Here is a 20,279-nt window from a genome sequence, read left to right as displayed (position 1 = left end):
CCAATACATAGACACAGGTGAGAGCCTTTCTAGGTCTCACTGGGTACTACCGGTTGTTCATCAAGGGGTATGGGACCAATGTCAAGCTCCTGAATAATATAACTTCCAGAAAAATGCAGAAGAAGGTAACTTGGACCCCTGCCTGTCAAACCTACTTTCAGGATTTGAGGGATGGATTGTGCAGGACCCCAGTTCTGAAAGTGCCAGACCATGGTCAGGAGTTCATTATCCAGACAGACACCTGTGATTTTCGGATTGGAGCAGTTTTAGCACAGCTGAACTCTGAAGGGGTAGTGCAACCCGTTGCCTAAATTAGCAGTTGACTGGCAAGATGGTAAAAGAACTGGTCCATCATTGAAAAAGAGGCTTACGTGGTAGAGCGGGCCATAAAGCAGCCGAAACCCTACATCTGTGATTCACACTTTACAATCCAGACAGACCACTGGCCTCGTCAATGATTAATGGCCATGCAAGGGGAGAACCCTGAGCTTTTGTGTTGGGCAATATCCCTACAGGGATTAGATATGGACATCCAGCACAAGCCAGGCTCCAAGCATGGAATTGCAGATGGCCTCAGCCGGTCTTTTCGCCTTGATGACGAACCAGACCCTCAGTAGGGTGGTGGTTCATATGTTGAGGCTGGGGGGCATGTGAGGAATTCAACCATCCACACGGGGGGTGTGCGCTCACCTGGGCTTTTTTAAAATTTTAAATGAAATTGAATGATGGTAGATCAACCTCCGGAAAATGTGTGGGGCAAACGGCACACATTTTCCTATGCTAACCGCACGACATATGCATAGACCCGTATACTCTGGGTGGATACAGGGACAGTCCCCCCGTTAAACATAGATGGGATCTGACAGGTGGCGTACTCAATGCATCTCCAGAAAGGGGAGGGCCAAACCTTCCCCCGGCAATATCCAGCCTAATTAACTAACAAAGGCTCCATTGATCCACCCGGTCCTTTTGTTGAGCTCTGCAGTTGGTGGCAGTGATTAACATAATAGAATGTACTTCAAACTACCACATGGGGCCTGACTGCAGAGGCTAACAAAAGATACAGGAAACCCCAACATCCTTTCATATGCACTGTGTCAACCTGAAGCTAGCTCCCGCCCTCAGTATCGATTGACAGTGAAATGTCATGTCTGGGACTGTGTGTATTACAGTAGATATCCCTGCATGGGGACCCCATTCAGAAGGTACACAAATGTGGTTTGGGGGCGCCAGAGAGTCTGGTCTCGGCGTAGCTTCAAAGGGGACCTGTCGCCCTAATCAGGAATGACAGAGCTCCATTAACCAGAGAGACCCTTTGATCCACAACAGACAGGATGATGGATGGGACTTAGTAATACATGTTTTCACACTTTTACCTTTTCTGTTACAAAGCACTCTGATTATGACCTCACGCATAGAGGAGATTGCTGGTGGGGAACCAGGATTGGTTCATTAAGGTAGGCCTACCCTACTCCAATCCCTGTGGTTCATTTGGCTTTAAAAGAGGGCAGAGCCCCTCTGTTGGCAGATTCTTCGAAAGCTTCACCAGAAGCAGAGGAATAACTCATCAGTGGACCCTGGCTGAAGGTACAGTCTGCCTTACAGCTTCTGCCAGTGAAGGAAGGCCAGAACCGCCAATAGGGAAGCAAGATCCCTCCCATAAACATCTCCCAGGGAACAGAGGGAGATACTGAATACAGAGGACCCTCCAGTAGCTCCAGAACCGGTACCCAGCAAGCACACTGAGTGCTCTGCTAGGCTCTGCAGCAAACTTGCTAGGTGGGAATTGGCACCTTTCACTTTTGTATTCAATTTATATGAAATATGTGTATGAAATTTCAAATTAAAATATGTAATGGCTTTAGATTTTCTAACTCTGGTATTATGCATTATTGACTAATGTATTGACATGTGAGTACATGGGTTAGTATCCCCTATTCATTCTAAGAGAGCGGTATTTTGTGATTCACGGGCTTGTTTGTATATATCAAGGGTTCCACCCTTTACGCGAGGGTTTGCCTGTGACTCCAAGTTTTCCCTCTACCTCCCAGTGTTTTCTTGTGGTTCTGGTACGGCCGCTAGGCCGTGAGGTGTTTTTCAGCTCATATAGGAGCTTTTTTCTTCTTGGTTTCACCTGACTCATTGGCTGCTGGGTTTTTCCCTCCATTTTTCTGAGAAAATGCCTTATTGAGACTGTGGTAATCGAGTTTCTGTAACACTAACTACAGGTTCCTGATATTGTATCTTCCTCATTTATTTTATTATTAAATTTTTTTTCACATCTTGCTTGTTTTGCTGACGCTACCATTTCAGTGGACAGGATTTACTACATATACTGCACGCAACATGGCTCTAGAGAGATGCAAGAGCTATGACGATAAATATGTCGCAGATTTGTTAGAGAAAGCCTCATTACTGTGTGGCACGTCGGACGCTACGATTAATATCACGAGATGGGATGATCTCAGCAATCTCAGAAAACGTCTGATTAGGATACAATTGCATGGCTCGATTATGCTGGAATGTTTACGGAAGGGGACTCTACCCAAGGCCTGGTCGTACGCAACAAACCCAGACTTTTCCTTGACAACCCTAATTTTGTGTTGCAATGGAGCTATGTTGCCAACAAGTGTGGCCGTGATTGGCTGATACTGATAATTGATACAGCCACCGAAATGATCGAGAAGATTTTGGTCGATTTGAATACTCTAGAAGAGGAGATCAAAAAGGTGGTTCCATTAGAGCTTTATAAGAAACAACTAGATAACTTGATGACCGATATGTTATCATTCAAAGAAGATTCTCTAAAGGAACGTGTACGGAGAATGAATAAAGATCTGGTGAACTTTAGCCATGAAAAGGCGTTCCCGTACACACAGGAAAACTACCAACAAGAACGCCAAGCATCAGCCTCGACTGCTAACAACACACGAGGTCAGAAGAAAGTCTCATTTGCTAACACTTAGTTTAGTTCGAGTGACGGCAGCACATATGACTCGGCACCCACTAATCGTGGAAGAACAAACTACCGCAAACAAAACAGAGGGAATAATTTCAGAGGTAGAAACAATACAAACCGAGGTCAAGCGAGGGGCACTCCTGCTAATAGGGGCAATGGTCAACCTTTTTTAGAGAGAAGCCCGGAGGCCTGGGACTTACAACCCAGAGTGACAAGGAGTATGCAGGCATTGTGGTGAATCTCTCCTCCTATGTTCCGACACAGATCGAAATGAGATTGCTCGAAAGGGGTATGGGTTTCGTGTCTACCAACCTACATAACCCACTCCGATTTCGACAAGAATTCCATCAATTTATGAGAAAAATTCATTTATATCAATTCTTCCAGAATAACGCTCATGTGACAGAAACTTCTGAATCAGGCCTCCAAAACAAATCTAACTTTTGCGCCCCGAGTGGCACACACAGTTCTGAGGCCAAAATTTTCGAACATAGGGTACTCAAAGATGTAGAGAAAATGGAACAGACGAATAGTAGGACTACTTTCCACAATATGAGTACTGCTGAAGAATCTGCTAAATAATCAGGAAATAGTTATCCGCAAGGCGGACAAAGGTGGAGCCATTGTTCTCCTTAATCGGGCAGACTATGTATTGGAATGTAATCGGCAGCTGTTAGATCTTACATGTTATCAACCGCTTGAAAACGATCCAACATCGAGATTAGCAAAGGTTATCTCTAATAAAATCATCAAGGCGGAAGAAAGAGGTTGGATAACAGGGTAAGAAGCAGACTTTCTGGTTAAGGATAAACCCTTAATCCCTCAATTCTATACACTCCCCAAGATTCATAAGTCTTTAACCCAACCACCAGGAAGACCCATTGTGTCGGGTGTGAATTCAGTTTTGGAACCCTTATCTCATTTTGCAGATAGGTTTCTACAAACACTAGTGAAGAACATGGCGTCCTATATCCAGGACACGACACAAGTGATTGTAGAAATAGAAGGAATACCGTTCGACCCTTCAACTGAACTACTCCTGGGCTTAGATGTAACAGCACTCTATACTAACATACCTCAACAGGCCTCACTTGAAATGCTAGAGGAGAAACTTTTAAAGGATCATATTACAATCAAGACACCTATATCTTTCATCCTGTGGTGTGCCGAAATGGCCTTAACCGAGAATTATTTCCATTTCAATGGACATTTTTTAAAACAGATTCAGGGCACTGCCATGTGTGCGACACTAGCCCCAAGTGTAGCCAATTTGTACATGGAACTGTTTGAAGTTGGGACTGTCATGATAAGCACCAATCCTTTTCGACATAACATTAGGTTGTGGCGTCGTTACATTGACGACATTTTTGTCATTTGGAAAGGGACCAAACAACAACTGGATGAGTTTTTGGAATGGCTTAATGTGCAGAATGTTTTCTTGAAATTTACTTCGTCTTATAGTAACCAGACGATTGATTTTCTGGATATTACTATTGTGGCAGATAACATCTCAAAGACACTTTTTGTCAAACCATTTAATAAACTGACTGATAAGAACTCGATCCTCCATTATGACAGTTTCCATCCTAAGCATGTACGGGAAAATCTTCCTCTGGGACAATTCCTCAGACTGAAGAGAAATAGTTTGAGGAGAGGAGACTACAAAAGAGAAGCTAACAACATGCAGGAGCGTTTAATAAAACAAGCTTACCCGAAAAAGACGGTCAACTCTGCTCGCAAAAGGGCGGAGAATAATAATCGAGCAGAGATGTGAAAAGGCGAAGAATGAGCGCCTGGTATTTGTAAACACATATAGCCACATGTCGAACACCATTAAACGGGTGATCTGCAAACATTGGGATATATTGGAGAAGGGCAGTGACCCTATTGTAAGACCGATTATTGCCTTTAAACGGAGCCGCAATATTAAGGAACAGATAACTCGGAACAATATATCATCTAAATCAACCACTTCCCCCACGCTTACACAACTTTGGGGCCTACAAGCAGTGACTGGTCATTTTCCGTGTGGTACATGCACTAAGAAAAGCGTTTCCATTGATATAGGTTTAAAAACTCCCTGGTTACAGAAGACGCTGACCAACTGTAATACGAGTTGGGTAATCTATGTAATTTGGTGCCCGTGCAACAAATTATACATAGGTAAAACAGAGAGATAGGTGAAGTTGCGGATAGGGGAACACCGTAGCTGCCTTAAAAATCCAACTAAGAATGCCCCTCTGGTAGAGCATTGGATAGAATGCATTCACAAGGTACAAGATCTTTCCTGGTCTATCATTTATAAGTTGAAACCTAGTAATGATATTAACCGGGACAGAATAGCGCTGTCAAAAAAAGAACGTGAATTCATTTTCCTGACTAAAAGTATGCATAACGGTTTAAATGAAAAATTTGACTGGGTAGTTTAAGTTTACACTGAAAATCCAACTCAATTCCAGTTGAGAAACTTAGATAAATCTTATCCGGTGCATTATGGTCAGAACGTGTACGGGAGGTCTTAGTACACAACGATTTGTTAATTTACTTACCTATGGTGGCGGCCCCCTTCCTTTCTTCTTCTTTTTTTGGCCGCGGTCTCCCGTCCCGCCGTGCTGGATCCGCGGGTGTCTGCACCTGGCGGTTTGCGATGGGAACAATGGGGTAATGGTAACCATAGAGATGAGGTTACATGAAGGACTGGTCCCGTGGTATACATTCCGGTCATGTGACACGACATGAGTCACGTGGTAATATCGGCCCCTTGTGATTGGTTAGATACTAGGCGCCTAAAACGCATTTAAACACGGTTCCTCCCAGAGACTCGAAAGATACGAACACGGATCGGGACAACAGACGCAAGAGGAATTGTACAGGTGGCGGCCTATGGAGTGAGCAAACACACGCGGTGATTGATCAGCCATTAAGACGCCAGAAGAGGCGGTGCACCCTCCTGACCAGCTGATTTTCAGGACTCGGCGGAACACACATACAGAGGTAGTTAATTAACTAGCTGGTGACAACATGTTCAAATATGTTTAGATGGGTGCCTAGGAGACTTACCATTATCCCCCAACACTATCCATATCTGTTGAAGGAGTTGGGTTCAATAGATTCTGGATCGAATCTTTAAGGGGCTGGACATGGGTCTGCTAAATTTAAGTCATGATTGGGGAAAGCGTCCGTGAAGCAATGGGACGACGGTGCTAGTGCTAGAGGGTGACTATATAGGATCACCAGAATATGGTTATACGATACACTCTTTAACGTTTGGAACAGACGGCGGTATTAGATTCTAACGTGAGGCCTTTCATTTTTTTCCCGTCAGTTTCCACGCTTTTTGGTTGTTCCAATCGGATAGCCATAAGCTTAACCTCGTATATACAGGAGGGTCCCTACTTCTGTGAAGTATAATTACAATGATTCTAGTCAAAAATAATTTGGAAATCGTACCAGAAACGGTATCACACAATTTGTTGGGATTCTCTGAAAACAAAAAGGGCAAGTTTCTAAAGATAAAATGGGTGTTTATTTGACACAAAAAAGTGAAAAGCATAAGAAGCATAAAAAGCATGAAAAACGTTAGAAAACGTGGTGCAATAAGCAAATAGCTGCATACATAAATAGTTTCAAAGTTTGGAGTTATTCATCAAGAAAACACAAAGGGAACAAAAAACACAACAATTCAATTATGCAGTTTGGTTAACTAAAAACAGAAAGAAATCAGTTATCACATTTGATTACAAAAAGATGGAATACTCATAGAAACTAGATTCATGGACTGAAATTAAAGAGGGAATAGCCTAATTGTCGATCAACAAATTGGGTCTTTGGAATTTCCTTTTCCTCTAATTGGGCAAGTCCAAGAATACTCTTTTTCCTGTATTTCAAAGACAGGTCTGCCTACGTGTACGTGTCACAAAAAATAATAGGATAATAAGGTTCAGATTGACATCATCAAAACAACGTTTCGGCAAGAGTGCCACCTGTCTGGCCATAAGTTCATAACATAGTAGAAAAAATGCCTTCCTCAGGGCGAGATACCTCACAGCAACTTGACCCTGTGGGGAAGCAGACATAAAAGGATTAATTAGAACATGATAGGGGCAATCCCCAATTCATGAAGTAAAATTGCCCTTGTTGTTTTAAAAGAGAGAAAACACAGCAAAAGAAATTACCTAGTTACTGGGTTGTGGGTAAAATGAAGTAGAACAGGCGTAATGAGGGCTCGGGAGCCCAATGATGAACGCTTGAAGGGTGGATCCGGCGGAAATCCATGGGGGAAGCTGCATCGAGTTTAGGGTCACATTGGAAACAAACACTCACTGGGAATGGAAAAGGGATAATGTCAAAAAGTGGATTTTAGTGAAAGAGTAGCATATGGGAAAGGAACGCTATCTTAGGTATACGAATACTCACAATCGAGTATCCAAGGCAGTTGGGCCTTCACAGTGGCATAAAGAGTGGTTTGTAGGGTCTGTGAACTATCATCAAACCATCAAACAGAGTGGCTGGTCTCAGGCACGATGACCGGAAGGGTGCCAGCCAAAAAATCCCTTTAATCTTGAGTACCGGTGAAGACCTCTGTGAAGATCACCTCAGCATTAGCATTGTGAACATAGAAAAAATGCTGGGTACTGCCGCTGAGAAAAGAAAAGACAAATGGAGGCGTAAGGAAATTTGTGAATGCATTGGGCCGCAGAAATGCAGCTAACTTGTCAGCAGTTGTGGTTTGCTGTAAAACACATTGTCGTGGCTCATGGAATCTTACCTGATTAGCACTTGAAAAGCGAATGTGCGAAACCCTGCAGCTCCTGTTGCTCTGCCTGCTGCAGGGACTCTTAAGAGGTTGCTATGAAAGTGCGCGGGCACGCTATCGGTGGCGGCGGGTGGCGTGTGGCTGTATGGCCTCATCTGATTGGAGTATTGTGTGAAGAGCTCACGGATTGGCTGAAGGAAAACGTGCCTTCATGTCATTCACTAGAGTGAAAGTAAAAACCCTTCGTAACGCCTGCTCCTGTAACTTCTGAGTTAACGGGCAGGGCGCGGAAGGAGCAGAGTGCCATGCCTGTGCTGGAATCAGGTTAGTGTAAAACGGCATGCCGACTCATTTACGAGCCGCCAGAGAGAAGGAAACGTATGCGGGCTTAAATCGCGCTTATGCCGGTTGCTGCAGAAATGCTGAATCAAATAGCGAACGGCCTGAATTGAAAACAACGTGAGAAAGCTTAACATGCGTTGAAGAAACAGCTCAAACACATGTCAGGAGACACTGATTCACGAAAGAGTTGAAAGTAAAAAATTAAAAAATGCTAAGTCGGTAAGCATGTAGATCAAACCAAGTGGATTGGGAGGAAAAGAAATAGATGCGAACGGTCCTAAGTAAGGGCCAGTCATGCCCTTTGACTAAAGAAGGAACAATGGAAGGGGCAAAATTGCGAGAGTAGGGGGGACAGAAACTGCGGAAGAAATAGATATTAAACGAAATAGTTAACTAGAGATATGTTAAGTGAAAAAACAGGGGGCGAAAAGCAAAAGAAAGAATGAAAAGGAAGTGACAATGTTTTACATAGGGCTGAAATCTTCATTGAGTCCATTTATATGGGTGGATAGACGATAAATCCAACGAGCCTCCTTCTGAAGGAGACATTGGGAGACATTTGGGGTATTTTTTACCACGTCCTGAATCCACCAGAAAATATCATTGGCGGAATGTTGTAATTCAAGGTAATGACTGACAAGAGGTGCAGATGCTGTTCTACACCTGATTCTCGAGCGATGCTCCGATATTCTAATGTGAACAGGTTGAGAAGTTTGACCGACATAACGGAGTCCGCAGGGACATTGAATGCAGTATACTGCCTGCTTTGTTTTGCAGTTTGCCATGGTAGAGAGAGTCCACGTTTTTTGCCCAATTTTAAACTCCTTTAGTTTCTTAGTAAATTGGCAGACAGAGCAGGATCCACACGGAAAATGGCCTACAGTGGTCCTCAGGTCCCAGAGACCCATTCTGGGTGAGTCTTTTTTGAGGGAGGAGTGGACAAATTTGTAACGGATATTACTAGCCCTCTTGAAGGTAAAACGTGGAAGGGGCGCTTCAGGCAGACTGATTTTTACAATTGGCCAATATTTAGAGATACGTTTTTTAATCTCAAAGGTCTGGGGCCCATGGGTTAATACACATGTCATTTGTGAGTTGTTAATAACAGGTTGTGAGTTGGAGTCTTGTTTGGGCTTAAGCAAAATGTCCTAATCAGTAAATCGGGCCCTTTTGAACGCCTGGGTAATCAGTCTTTTGGGGTAGCCTCTCTCTTTAAGACGACAACTCAATTTGTCTGATTGTTCATAGAAGTCATGTAGGTCAGAGCAGTTTCTCTGGATGCGGAGAAACTGACCATAGGATAAATTGTCCCGGAGATGCCGGGGATGGTTACTTGAATAATGTAAAAGAGTATTCCGGGCTGTTGTTTTTCGATATAAAGAACAATTTAACTTACCTGATTGGTCTTTTATTATCAGGTCTAAAAATGGAATTTGAATGTTGCTGGATTCCATAGTGATCTTGATGTTAGGGTCCACATTATTCAACCAGTTGTGGAATAGAGTTAGGTCAGTTTGAGAACCGGTCCAAATGAAGATAATGTCGTCAATGTACCTTTTCCATTTCGTTATGAAATACCGAAAGGGATTGGTTTGGGATAGGATGTGAAGAGTTTCAAATTTAAACATGAAAAGAATCGCTAAAGTGGGTGCAAAGGCAGCCCCCATTGCCGTGCCCTTTGTTTGAAAGAAGAATTGGCCATTGAATTTAAAATAGTTTTTGTTTAGGGCTATAGCCATACGTTCTAGAATAAAGTTATGCGGAACACGGTCCTGGGTATCAAACTCCAGGAGGACTTCTCGCATACTCTCAATGGCCTGGTCCTGTGGTATGCTAGTGTAAAGAGATTGAATATCCATTGTCACTAGCAATTGAGTTGTGCTGTCAAACTCAAGATTTTCAAAAATCTCGATAGTATCAGTCGTGTCTTTAAGATAAGGTTCAGTTTTTACACTAATGGGTTTCAAAAATTTGTCAATGAATTTGCACAAAGGTTCGAATATGGAACCGCAACCAGACACAATTGGTCTCCCTGGTGGGTTTTCCAAATTCTTATGTATTTTGGGTAGCGCATACATAGTTGGAATGCGATTTTGACTAGTGATGAGAAATTTAGATTCTTTTTCTGTGATCCATTTTCGGTCTAGAGCGAATTGTACTACGCTCTCAATTTCTGTGCTGATGTCACGGGTGGGGTCTTTACAGAGTTTTTTATAGCTGATGTCATCTTCTAATAAAGCATCCATCATGGAAATATATTGGGTTTTGGACATCACAACAATCCCTCCTCCCTTGTCAGCAGGTTTAATGATGATGGAGGGGTTTTTTGATAGTTCAATCAAAGCTGAATTTTCAAGTTTGGAGAGATTGTGTCTGATGGGTTTATGTTTAGTTTTAAGTGTGTCCAAATCTCGAAGGACACACTTTTCAAATGTAAGAATTTCTTTTGTGACTTCATTATCTGGCGGTTTAAAAGTCGAGGGGACTCGTAGGCCTGTGTCTGCTTCTGGCTCGTTCTCGCCATGTTCATTAAAGAAAACTTTGAGGCGCACTGTTCTCAAAAACTGGCGAACTTCAAGTTCTGTTTCAAACCAATCGGTTTGTTGAGAAGGCACAAATGAAAGTCCTTTGGAAAGGACTTTAGTCTGAGATGGGGTAAGGTCAATTTTGGCTAAGTTAAAAATTGGTATGCCAATTTGATTAATTACTTGTTCAAACGGCGCCGTCCCCGAAATTGGCGGCGAGGTTGTTGATAAGGGGGGAACCATGGTCGAGCATCTGCGACACAGACCGTGCATCAGATCAGTTTTGTGAGAGCTGGCTACCCAACACCTTCGTTGGGTTCAATAGTGCAACTCCCTTTGGAGGACATTCTCGGCATTATCTGCTGGGTAAGTGATTGGTTTCCTTTTATGATTGATTACAATGGGCGACCTAAGTATATGTGTTTCGCCAAGCGATCCGAACGAGTAGAGTAGTATCCTCAACCGGTGTTTATGTCATTCTTTGTAGAACCAGAATATAATATCCTGATAGGCTGACATGCATTACTAACGTCACAACCTTCAACGACGACTACCCCTATGTGTTGTGGGTAACTTGCCTCATATTTTGGTGAGTGAACTTTGGCATTTTTTACAATAAATTCTCTGCTTACACATTTAATGGTAAATTGATCCTTCTATCTAAGGATGATGATTTTTTAAGATTCAGACCTCAGAGGGAGGGTAATACCATAAAGAATGTAGACTTGAATGAAATGGGGCCCTGTCGATAGGCCCTTTTAATTTTGATGTCTACTTGCCCTGTGCTCATTTCTCTTTTGCACGGGATATGTCTGCTGGTGATCTCACAGCTCGTCTCAGTTCTTCTACATGGTCTCGGTCACAGGGACTCGAATTTATGTGATTTTGGATATTTTAAACATAATTGTTTTCGGCTACTGATTGTGTCTGGGATTTGAAATACTAATACACCATTTTTTGACGTTAATGGAGGAGGATACTTGCAGCCTTATGTCTTAGTTGAAACCTTTAAATTGAGCTATTGATGAGCTCTAATGGACCTGGTACGATAATAATCATGTATTTAAGGTGCCAAGTTAACTGTATTATATACATTCACAAACAAGTAATTGTTATATTGTTTGTTTACCGCTCTCTCAGAGGGGATACTATCCCGTGAAGTCTTCCACGTGTAACTCCCTGAATACAAAGATTGGAGTTGCAGTTTATCAAAGTACCTGGACTTTGAAGAGAATTTTCAAGTTTAACAGAAATGAATTACTGTTAATATGCAATGATTCTGTTTTTTAGTCTGCCCCTGATGAATTTCCCGGAATAACTTGTTGGAGGAAAGAAACATGTTGGGTGTGTTTTTACTATTGTCTGATTTGTGCGTATGTGGATAAATGAAGCATATTTTATGCATGAGAGTGTATGGTACGAATGGTGATAAGTGGAATAGTTAGTAAGTGAATTTTGATCACGTATTATCACTGTGTATAAGCCACTCGATCACCTAGGCGCCCATTTATGGGTTGCATTTGTGGAATTACGTTGCATCATTACTGTGGGGTGATTTTTTCTGTTTATGTTATTGTTTTCTCTGTATTTAGTACTCTATTGATTTATCCAATGAGAGTATTCTCTAATTCACTTTTGTATTCAATTTATATGAAATATGTGTATGAAATTTCAAATTAAAATATGTAATGGCTTTAGATTTTCTAACTCTGGTATTATGCATTATTGACTAATGTGTTGACATGTGAGTACATGGGTTAGTATCCCTTATTCATTCTAAGAGAGCGGTATTTTGTGATTCACTGGCTTGTTTGTATATATCAAGGGTTCCATCCTTTACGCGAGGGTTTGCCTGTGACTCCAAGTTTTCCCTCTACCTCCCAGTGTTTTCTTGGGGAATTGGCAGAGTCTCTGAACCAAACCAAGGACAAGGCATCTGCCTGTAACACTCTCCTCAGCTTTGTGCCGTCCTGAGGATGACACAAGCCCAGTGAAGAAGCTTGGAGAAGTGCCTCGACGACCATCTACTGACGTCAGCCTTAAACGACATTTTCAAGCCAGCCGAGCCCCTCGATTTGCAACCGACTGCACCAATGACTGTTCTTATGCCACAATCGCTAAAGCCATCCGAGGCACCTCGACCAGTGCTTCAGTACCACCGACCTGCACAAAGACGATTCCTGATCCTGAGCTGCTGTGTAGGTCAGCCTGCAGCCATCTGTCCTGCTTCGCTTGCCGAACTGCCTGCTGCCTTATAGTCGCACCTATCTCTTGTCTTGAACTCTGTTGCAGAAGCTGCAAAGCTCCCTGAAAACAACTCGACCCAGTCGAGAATTAACTACATCTACAAGCACACGGTACATTGTGCTTCTGTCGCCTCACGGTACTTCTCTGAAGGCCCCTACTGACATTTTATGACCCATTGCTCCCTTTGTGCTGAAACCAAGTATCATTGAACTGTTTTGATTATTTACTATACCAACTACCCACCGGTCAGTATCCAATGTGCATCCCTTTTCCTCTGCATTCCCTTACAGGGTGGGTTGTATTTCGTAGTGTGCTAGAACTGTCTGTTGTGATAAATAAAGTAGATATTTTCATCCAACTTTGTCTGGACAGTGCCCTTTATCATTGGGTAATAATTGAATTTTCGATGTATTGCAACTAACCAACAATCGACAAGCTTTCAGAGACCAGCCTGCCGTTTCATCCACATTACCAAAATTGTACAAGGAGGTTTATAATTTGATTGTGTTTCAAATCTGTTTGGATCCCTTCTGGTCTACTAAAGGGGTTCGGCCGATTGGTGGTTTAGAAACCGATATTCATCCCGGGACCAGTGGTGCCCCGGAGGTTGATTTGCCACACTCAGCTCATCACTGCCTACTGTAGCATGCAATCACTGCCTAGTGTAGCATGCATTCAGCACTCTGCTAATCACTTCTTAGTAGCATGCAACCAGCACTCATCTCATCACTTTCTAGGGTAGCATGCAACAAGCACTCAGCTTATCACGCTTTGTGGCGCATGCAACCAGCACTCCACACACTAAGCTAATCACTGCCTAGCGTAGCATGCAACCAGCACTCAGATAATCACTTCATAGTGTAGCATGCAACAGCACTCCCCTAATCATTGCCTAGTTCAGCATGCAACTAACATTCAGCTAATCACTGCCTAGTGTAGCATGCAACTAGCATTCAGCTAATCACTGCCTAGTGTAGCTTGCAACTAAAACTCAGCTAATCACTGCCTAGTGTAGCATCCAACAAGAACTCAGCTAATCACACCTTGTGGCGCATGCAACCTGCACTCCACACACTGAGCTAATCACTGCCTAAAGTAGCACACAACCAGCACTCCGCTAATCCCTGCATAGTGTAGCATGCAACCTCTGCTAATAACTGCATAGTGTAGCATGCAACCAGCACTACGCTAAACACTGCCTAGTGTAGCATGCAACCAGCACTCTGCTAATCACTGCATAGTGTAGCATGCAACCAGCACTCTGCTAATCACTGCATAGTGTAGCATGCAACCAGCACTCTGCTAATCACTGCATAGTGTAGCATGCAACCAGCACTCCGCTAAACACTGCCTAATCACTGCATAGTGTAACATTCAACCAGCACTCTGCTAATCACTGCATAGTGTAGCATGCAACCAGCACTACGCTAAACACTGCCTAGTGTAGCATGCAACCAGCACTCTGCTAATCACTGCATAGTGTAGCATGCAACCAGCACTCTGCTAATCACTGCATAGTGTAGCATGCAACCAGCACTCCGCTAAACACTGCCTAATCACTGCATAGTGTAACATTCAACCAGCACTCTGCTAATCACTGCATAGTGTAGCATGCAACCAGCACTCCGCTAAACACTGCCTAGTGTAGCATGCAACAAGCACTCAGCTTATCACGCCTTGTGGCGCATGCAACCAGCACTCCACACACTCAGCTAATCACTGCCTAGCGAAGCATGCAACCAGCACTCAGATAATCACTTCATAGTGTAGCATGCAACCAGCACTCCCCTAATCGTTGCCTAGTGTAGCATGCAACCAGCACTCAGCTAATCACTGCCTAGCGTAGCATGCAACCAGCACTCCCCTAATCACTGCATAGTGTAGCATGCAACCTCTGCTAATAACTGCATAGTGTAGCATGCAACCAGCACTCCGCTGATCACTTCCTAGGGTAGCATGCAACCATCACTCAGCTGATCACTTCCTAGGGTAGCATGCAACCAGCACTCAGCTGATCACTGCCTAGTGTAGCATGCAACCAGCCCTCCCCTAATCACTGCCTGGCGTAGCATGCAACCAGCACTCCGCTAATCACTGTATAGTGTAGCATGCAACCAGCACTCAGCTAATCACTGCATAGTGTAGCATGCAACCAGCACTCCGCTAATCACTGTATAGTGTAGCATGCAACCAGCACTCAGCTAATCACTGCCTAGTGTAGCATGCTCCCAGCTCGCAGCTAATCACTGCCTAGTGCAGTGTGCCCATAGTTCACAAAGATGCACAGCATAATGTAGCATGCATCTACCTTAGAGACAAACATTTCCTAATGCAACCTGCACCTAGTTCAGAGGTAGTCACTGCCTAGTGTAGCATGGACCTAGAGAGGAGCCATTCACTGCCTAGAGTACCGTTATTCTATCTCAGAGCCAATAAGCACCTAGTGTAACATGCACTTCGAGGCAATCACTGCCTAGTATGTACTTACCTTTGTCCTAACCAGTGCCTGCTGTAACGCACACCTGGCTCTGAGACAGTAGCAATCAGGTCAGCCTTCAGTCAGAATGTCACTCAGACACCTGTAACTTTGGTCAGTCCATGGGAAATCGGATCTGCCATATATCATTTGGATTTGCCCATCAGATTTATAATAAATCGAAGCTTCCATTGAACGGACGCCATTTTCATTTTGGCTAGTTGGATTGTCAGTCACTAAGATTTATGTATAATCAGATGCAGTTCAAATCAGCCAGTCACAACTAACATCATTTTGTCAAAATTCTGCATCTGGAGCCTTGTCACCATGAGGCCACCCATTGCTGGCATGCCGGCAACCCTGCCTCAGCAATCCTTAGTGCACCCTGCTCCCCATCTAGGGAATGCTAATGCCAGGCGAGGTGCCCATTTACCTGTGGCAGGGCTGGAGTTGTCCTTCCGGTGGCACTCTTTGCCCCAGTCCTCAGGGATGACGGGAGCCGTCAGCTCAATGAAACGATGGAGCGGGCACGAGGCGCTGCAGCCCGGCAGCACCAGCTGGTACGGGGCACTGCTGGACGTGTTCCGGTACAGCATGCTGACACTGTAAGAGCTGGTAAAATGGCAGATAATGTTAAATGAGCATCTCGCCTGTGTCTCATTGCCGAGTTTTAGTGGTGGCGGCGGCAGAGGCAGTCACATGCTGTGGCAGACACGTGAATGACAGGGGCAACCGGAGTAAAGCAAGTTACATTTAAATAAAGCATGGAGGACTGATGCTTGATGAGTATATGTTTGTTTGTTTTAATATTTGCAATGCGCACCAGACCCGAGGGTATCAGGGCGCAATAGGCATCAAGAGGGTTGTTCAGCTTAGGTTACATTGCTGTACAAAATCATACATTTTATACAGTAAGTTGTACAAAGGAAGTTTGTACAGAATACAGACATAAGACAGGCAGGTTACACAGTACGGCAAACACACAGTAGACAATATACACATTATGTACAAGAGGAACAGGAATTACATTGTATATGTAGTGAGAGGTCAGAGATCATTTTCCTTGATCCAATGGAGGAGGTTGGACCTAAAGCGTAGGTAGGGCAGCTCTTTCCTCAGGGGCGGAGGGAAGGAGTTCCAGTATTGGACAGCTTTGACCGGGAAGCTACTTCCACCAGTCTTCGTACGTTTAAATCTGGGCATCGTCAGGAGGTTGGCGTTAGCTGTTCTCGTGGGACGGATGGAGTGTTGTCTCGTAATCCTGGCTATGAGGTATTGTGGAGCGGTATAGTGGAGACATTTGTGTGTCAGGAAAGCTGTTTTGAGGAGGATTTTGTCTTTCGTGGAAAGCCAGTTATTGGATCTTCTGAGGTCAGAGATATGGGCTTTCTTAGGAATACTTAGGGCTGCTCTCAGGGCATTGTTTTGTAAAATCTGAATCTTGTTGGTGATGTATTTGTTACTCCCTACATATAAGGCATTACAATAGTCCAATTTGGATAAAACAAGGGAACTTGCTAGGGTAATGCTAGGGTTGGTGGAGAGGAAGGTCTTGGCTGCTCTGATTAACTTACAGGTGTAAGCAGTTGATGAGGTCATCGAATTGACTTGTTTTTTAAAGGTTAACGTAGAGTCTAGGTAGAATCTAAGGGTTTTGTCCTCCTTGGCTACTGTAATGTTATTGTAGTCTATTTTGAAATTGGAGTAGTTGTGGCCTAGTTTGTTAAGGTTTGCAGGCAGTGCCGAGAATGAGGAGTTCCGTTGTTTCATCATTCAGGCATAGACCATGAGAGGCCATCCATGCCTGGATGATGAGGTACACTCTATTCACAAAGGCCAAATCCTTGTTGTAGTCTCCATTCAACGGGATGAGTATCTGGGTATCATCGGCATAATTAGTGTAGGTGATACCCAGGCCATCTAGATCATCAAAAAGGGGCTTTGTGAAGATGTTGAACAGGGTGGGAGACACATAGGAGCCCTGGGGCACACCGCAGGTGATGGGTATGGGGTCAGCACCTGCTATGGGTGAGAAGACGTGCATTGTTCTATTGTCGAGGAAGGATTGGATCCATCCTATCACTTCTTATGAGAAATGAGCGGCAGAGTCCAAGTGGTTACATAGGATTTTATGGTCCACTAGGTCGAACGCCGCTGAGAGATCAAGTAGTAGTAATAGTGCTGCCTTACCATCGTCTCTCAATGCGTCTATGTGTCCCTCAAGGTCGATTAGGGCAGTTTCAGTTCCATGTTGTGGTCTGAAGCCTGACTGACGTACTCCTAAAAGGTGGTTACTTTCCAAATATTGTTGGATTTGAAGGTACGCCACCTTATCTAGAATTTTAAGCAGGAACGAGACTGTGAAGATAGGGTGATAGTTTGTGGGTATGGACGGGTCAAGTGTTTGTTTTTTAAGTAGTGGGAGAACCCAGGACTGTTTCAGGTTATTGGGTATGGTGCCAGTGGAGAAGGAGGCATTTATGAGTTTGGAGATGAATGGGGAGAGGTCGCATGCAGCGTCTTTCATGATTTGGGCTGGGCAGGGGTCGCCGTGGCAGTTAGAAGGTTTGAGGGCAAGGATGACTTTTTCAACTTCTAAGATGGATACTTTATTGAGGTTGAAGTAGGGTGTGAGTTGATTGGGAGGTGGCAGAGTAGGCTGGGACTGGGGCAGAGGCGCAGAAGTTTTGTTAGGCTTAGGGGCAAGGAGAAGAGTTTCTTTTTTGTTGTTATTCTTGGCTTGGAGCGTCGTTACCTTGTTAGATAGGACACTCTGACTGCTGGTGCACCATATTCTGTCCTTGAGACAGGTATCCGGGGCTTGGATGGGCTTGGATGGGCGTTTCTATCTCTTTAAGGATTGTGAACAATTCTTCAGTACTTGAATTAGCTTCTGTAATACGCAGGTTGCATGAAGATTGTTTGGCGAGGATAATTTCTCCTTTGTAAAGAGTAGCTATTTTACTAAGGTTGTTTTTGTTGGAGTCAGAGGGATCTTGTCTCCGAATTTGTTAACTTTTGGGTTTTTCTAATCTAATTGCTTTCAAGTGGGGAGAGAACCAACTATTCACATGTTTTTTAGGTTTGCTCTTTCTAATTTTCAGTGGTGCTATGACATCTAAGGAAGATAACATTATTTTGTTGTACTCCTCTACCAAGCGAATTCAAGGTGGGAAGAATCAGGGGAGTGAGTTTTTCAGCTGTGATATTTCTTTTGTTTCTGGTGGGAATGGCAGGAGCTATGCTATTGGCAAGTAAGGGATGTGTAGCCTCTAAAGAGAAGGAGATCAGGTGGTGGTCGGACCAGAGCTGCAGTGTTATGGAAATAATGGAAGTCTGGCAGTTATGCTCTGCTATCCAATCGAGGGTCCTTCATTAAGTTTGGGTCGCACCCGTCACTTTTTGGGTAAACCCCCATTCCTCGAGGGAGTCGTTGATATGCGTGGCATTGTGGTCTAATGGGTCGTTGAAACCTAGGTTGAGATCTCCTAAGAGAAGGCACTGTGAGGAATCTTTAAGGTTGTCAGATAAGATATTAGTTAAGTCTTCTTCAAATGAGCCTAAAGGGCCAGGAGGTCTGTATATGAGGTGGATAGACAGGGTCTGGGTGTCGGAGATGGTCAATTTAGCAGTGAGCGATTCGCATGATTCTACATTTTGTGGCGTGGTGAGTCTCAAGGCTAGACTGGTTTTGGCAATTATGGCAAGGTCTCCACCTTGGGATTTAGTGCGATCTATTCTAAGGAGAGTGTAGTCCTCGGGAATGGCTAGCATGATCGCCGGGCCTGCTGCTGAATGAAGCCAGGATTCAGTGATGGCAGGGAAGTCTATTGTTTCTGTCTGGAGTAAGTCTGCTATTTATGTGGCATGGGCCACCATGGAGCGGGCATTTATTAGGGCTCCTCTTATGCTGATCTGGGAAGATTCCATTGGTAGTACCTGGGTGTTATGGTGGTGCTTTGGTTGGGTGTTGATGTCTCGAGTAAGCCGGCTGTTAAGCTGAAGTGAGTGCTGGGTATTGGAGGCTTTGTGGAAGGAGTTTTTGGTATTGGGCTGTGGGCCTCTCAAGGTTCTGGTAGTATTATCTGTGAGAAGGTGTGAGTTTTTTGCTAAAGGTTCGTAAATTTTAGGGAATCTGGCATTATTTGTGAGAAGGTAGAAAATATAGGGCGCCTGGCGGAGTCCTGATTTACCCAGGTGGGTATATGTACAAAAAAAAAAAAAAAAAAGAATAATCAGGATGAAGAAGATCCTACAAGTAAGCCAGTTGTGCCGTGCATGTATGTTTATTTTACATTGACACAGTCCTTTTTTAGTTGATTCAACCATTTATTTTACAGGTCTTTCGATAAGCACGAATGTTTTTTGGCATCAAACGGACAAAAGTGATTGTGAACGGTGGTAACACGGGTTAAGTGTCAACCTCTGATGTATTGAGGTTAAAACTCCACACTGAAGTACATTCCCTGTATAGATGTGATAGAGAAAGAACTATCAAGCAGGGAAAGTATACCTGAGGCTTGAAAATGGCCCCAGGGTTAGTTCACACAAGGTGTACACAACAGATATTTACACAACATACACAAGGGGGAAGATACAGTTGTGTCACGGGGATCGACACAGGTGTGTTTCGGCCAAAACATGGCTTGATTGAAGCCGGTCTATATGCTGGCCTTCGTCAGGAAAGGCACCATTGGTGGTGCTGTCCGTTGATTCTGTGGGTTTAAGAGAGGCAGTGAGGATCTTCAAAAAGGGGTGATTTAATTAATTTAGGATAGTATTGAATACTGGCCAAATTTGGCCATGGTGTTACATCTCATGGTGCAACTGAGAGACGGCTTACCTGCTGCTCCGGTGGCAGTAGCAAGCTGGGAAATATCCTCACGTGGTTGAAGGATAGTGTGTGCGTGATTGCACTTAGGAATATGCCTGAGAGTGCTTCAGGCCGACATCTCTCGGGTTCCCACTGACTGT

The 20,279-nt window shown here is 43.9% G+C and overlaps 1 protein-coding gene across 1 annotated transcript in view; it reads right to left on the bottom strand.

Annotated features, from left to right (window-relative positions):
- Positions 1 to 20,279, bottom strand: part of LOC138453024 (testicular acid phosphatase homolog) — a 193,815-nt gene that overhangs the window by 11,237 nt on the left and 162,299 nt on the right. The window contains exon 10 of the mRNA XM_069605444.1: positions 15,739 to 15,917. Within this exon, the coding sequence (XP_069461545.1) occupies positions 15,739 to 15,917 (179 nt within the window). The remainder of the gene's footprint in view (positions 1 to 15,738; positions 15,918 to 20,279) is intronic.

The sequence above is a fragment of the Ambystoma mexicanum genome, chromosome 1p (genome assembly GCF_040938575.1).
Source record: "Ambystoma mexicanum isolate Mex_15411 chromosome 1p, UKY_AmexF1_1, whole genome shotgun sequence".
Classification (NCBI taxonomy): domain Eukaryota; kingdom Metazoa; phylum Chordata; class Amphibia; order Caudata; family Ambystomatidae; genus Ambystoma; species Ambystoma mexicanum.
Note: the sequence above shows the minus strand (reverse complement) of the source record. Positions and strands in the feature narration are given on the sequence as shown.